General features: G+C 64.5%; 1 protein-coding gene across 1 annotated transcript in view; it reads left to right on the top strand.

Annotated features, from left to right (window-relative positions):
* Ptgis (prostaglandin I2 synthase) overlaps positions 1–2,885 on the top strand; it is a 29,748-nt gene that overhangs the window by 5,135 nt on the left and 21,728 nt on the right. The window contains exons 3-4 of the mRNA XM_048811938.1: positions 4–47; positions 840–983. Of these exons, the coding sequence (XP_048667895.1) occupies positions 4–47; positions 840–983 (188 nt within the window). The remainder of the gene's footprint in view (positions 1–3; positions 48–839; positions 984–2,885) is intronic.

The following is a 2,885-nucleotide window of genomic DNA, read 5'->3' as shown; positions in this document are numbered from 1 at the left end:
CAGCTGCCGCACTACAGCCCCACCGAGGAGAAGGCCCGGATGAGACCGTGAGTGGCCGGACGCCCTGGGCGCAGGCGGGTGGTGCGGGCTGCACCGCAGGTGCCCAGCGCAGTGGGTTTTGAGGACCAGAAACCCCCGGGAAACTAAGCGGACCCGCGCCTGCCGTCCGTGCCGCCGCCGCCAGGTGCCGCTGCTGAGCAGGCGACGGCCAGGGTCCAGGTCCCCAGGAGCCTTGGACAAGGACCGCCTCCCCTCCCGGCCCCTCTCCCCCATCCCGCGCAGTGTGGAGCCTGCCCCGGGAGGGGCTGAGGGCCCCCACTTCTGCCCACACTCCCAGGGCTGTTCTGTCCTCCGACTCGGGTCCACGTGATGGGACCAGGTCACCAGCCCCTTCCTTTGCCTCATGTCACCCTCACTGGGGTCCCCTCTCAGAGCAGCCCTTGGTCAGGGGACACTGTAGCTGAGCAGGCAGGACCCCTCACTCCAGGGTTGGCCTCTTAGTTCCTGCTCTTCCAGAGGCGGGGTTCCTTGGCCCAGCTCCAGTGCCCAGTCGGGATGGTCTGCCCAGGTGCGGCTCACAGGCCCTGCAGCCACACACAGGTTTCAGTCCCAGCTGTCACGGCTGTGTGGCCTTGGGCGTGTCCCATTCCTCTCTGTTCCGAGATGGGTACCGTGGATGGGCGAGTGTGGACTGGGCCTCTGTGTCCAGCACTGTAAAGCACTGCTGTGACGGGTGCCAGGCCAGCTGCCGCTGGGACATGGCCTGGGGCCTGGGGGGAGCTGCGGGCGCGGGTGTCCCCCTGGGAGCCAGGCTCTCACGCTGCTCTTGCCCGGCTCAGGACGCTGGTCCACAGAGACCTGCAGGCGCTCACGGAAGCCATGTTCACCAACCTCCGCTCCGTCCTCCTGGGCGACGCCACGGAAGGGGCCAGCGGCTGGCGGGAGGTGGGCCTCCTGGACCTCTGCTACGGCTCCCTGCTCAGGTGAGCCCCGGAACCTTGTCCTGGGTGGGGCCTGACCCTCTGGATCTTCGTCCCCGCGGGCAGGGCTGAGTGAACTGTGAGCACTCTGGGCGGGGGCGGTTTGGGATGCCCACCGATGAAGGAAGGACCCTGTGCACCTGAAACTCCAAGGTCACCTGATCCAGGCTGAGCCGAAAATCAGGCACGGCTGAGAAAGGGCCCTGTGGTCACCTGGAGAGGGGGTAGCCCAGCAAGACTCCGAGGCACCTGTCCTGTGGCTCCCACCTTCTGGGATTTCGCAGGCCGGGAAACAGGGTGCTGGGAGCCCAGCAGGCCCTCGGCCGAGGTCAGACCTCCTAGACTTGTGAAAACGGCAGGGCCGAGCTCTGTGCCGCAGTGGTGCCCAGCCGTCTTGGGCTCTGGTTTACAGCAGGGACAAGACAGATGGACTCTGTATGCCAGAGAGTGATGGATGTGGGGACAGAGTCCCACTGGTGGCAGCCCCTGGGCAGTGTCAGCCAGACTGATGAAGGGCCTCTCTGAGGATCCAGCCTCAGAGCTGAGACCTCACGACAGGGTACCCACTACCCGTGCCAAGGGCCTGGCAGGGGACTTGGCAAGTGGAAAGGCCCAGACGTGGGATTCCTAGGGAGCCCGAGTGGCTGGAGCAGAACTGGTTCAGGGACAAGGTGGAGAAGTCACATAGCCGGTCTCACAGAGCTCGAGGCCAGGAAGGGCTTCCGGGTTTGCTCTCAGTAAGATAGAGTGACGTTAGGGGTTAGGCTGGGGCAAGACAGGACCGGCTCAGGGGTTTACAGCTGCCTTGGCTGCGATTAGGGACCAGACCTCGGGTGGGGGAGGGGCGGTGGTGAAGGTGGAGGTGGGAAGCGCTGGGTGTGATGGCTCCTGGGTTAAGCCTAAGGTGAGGGTGCTTGTGAAAGTGCCTCCTTAACTTTCTGCTTGTGAGTTCACGCCCCACCGTGGCCCAGTCTCCCTCCCGCCAGGCACGCGCCCCACATCAGGAGTTCTGTTCCCTTGCCTGGGAATGCTGTTCCCCACATGTCCATGTGGCTCCCTCCTCACTTCAGTCAGTCCATCTCCAGTGCCAGCTGCCCAGAGAGGCCTGTTGGACACCCAGGTCATCAACATGAAGACTCCTGTTGTCCATCTGGGTCCATTTTTTAATGGAACCTGGCGCCACCTAGGGGTCGCCTGTGTATTTACGCATGCCGGCGCTGTCTGCTGGGCGTGATGTTGGAACCAGGTGCCACGGAAGGGCCTTCCACAGGAAGGGCCTTCCACAGCGTGAGGCCCCGTGGTCCCCTGGGCTCGTGTGCTTGGCTGTTCTTTGTCGCCTGTTTTGGTGGGACTGGCTCTCTGCCTTAGGGAAAACAGCAGAGCCCGAAAGATAGGGACCCAGGTGCTTAGTCGTACTTTAAACCCGTGACAGACCCAGGCCAGGCGAGGTCCGTGGTTGCCTGGCGAGCACCTGCTGTCTAGAAGAAGTGGCCGTGGCGCTGCCCTGCCGGGTCCGCGGACCGTGACCAGCTTCCTTTCTAGCGGTGACTGGGAGACCCAGGTTTTGCCCTGGTTTCTTCTGACGTCTGAACGCAGGTTCAGCTGGGGTTCAGGTGACCTCTGTGGACCCCACGGAGCGTCCAGGTGGTGGGCTGCCTCCTTGCAATGTCTGCCATGAGGAAACCAAGGGCCTTAATCTGCAGAGGGCCCAGGCCTGCCGTGCGTGGAGGGGAGGGGGAGCCCGGCGGAGGCACAGGGAGCTCCGGTGGGCTGGACCAGGGGGGTCGTGGGGAGGGCTGGCTTCCCCTGTCCAGTGGGGTGAGCAGGTAGTGAGGTCCCCATCCCTGGGGGCATGGAAGCCAACGCAGGCAGAGGGGGGGTGAGTGGGATCGGCAGGGGTGGGGG

This window comes from Marmota marmota, unplaced genomic scaffold, assembly GCF_001458135.2.
Source record: "Marmota marmota marmota unplaced genomic scaffold, marMar, whole genome shotgun sequence".
NCBI classification, from domain to species: domain Eukaryota; kingdom Metazoa; phylum Chordata; class Mammalia; order Rodentia; family Sciuridae; genus Marmota; species Marmota marmota.
Note: the sequence above shows the minus strand (reverse complement) of the source record. Positions and strands in the feature narration are given on the sequence as shown.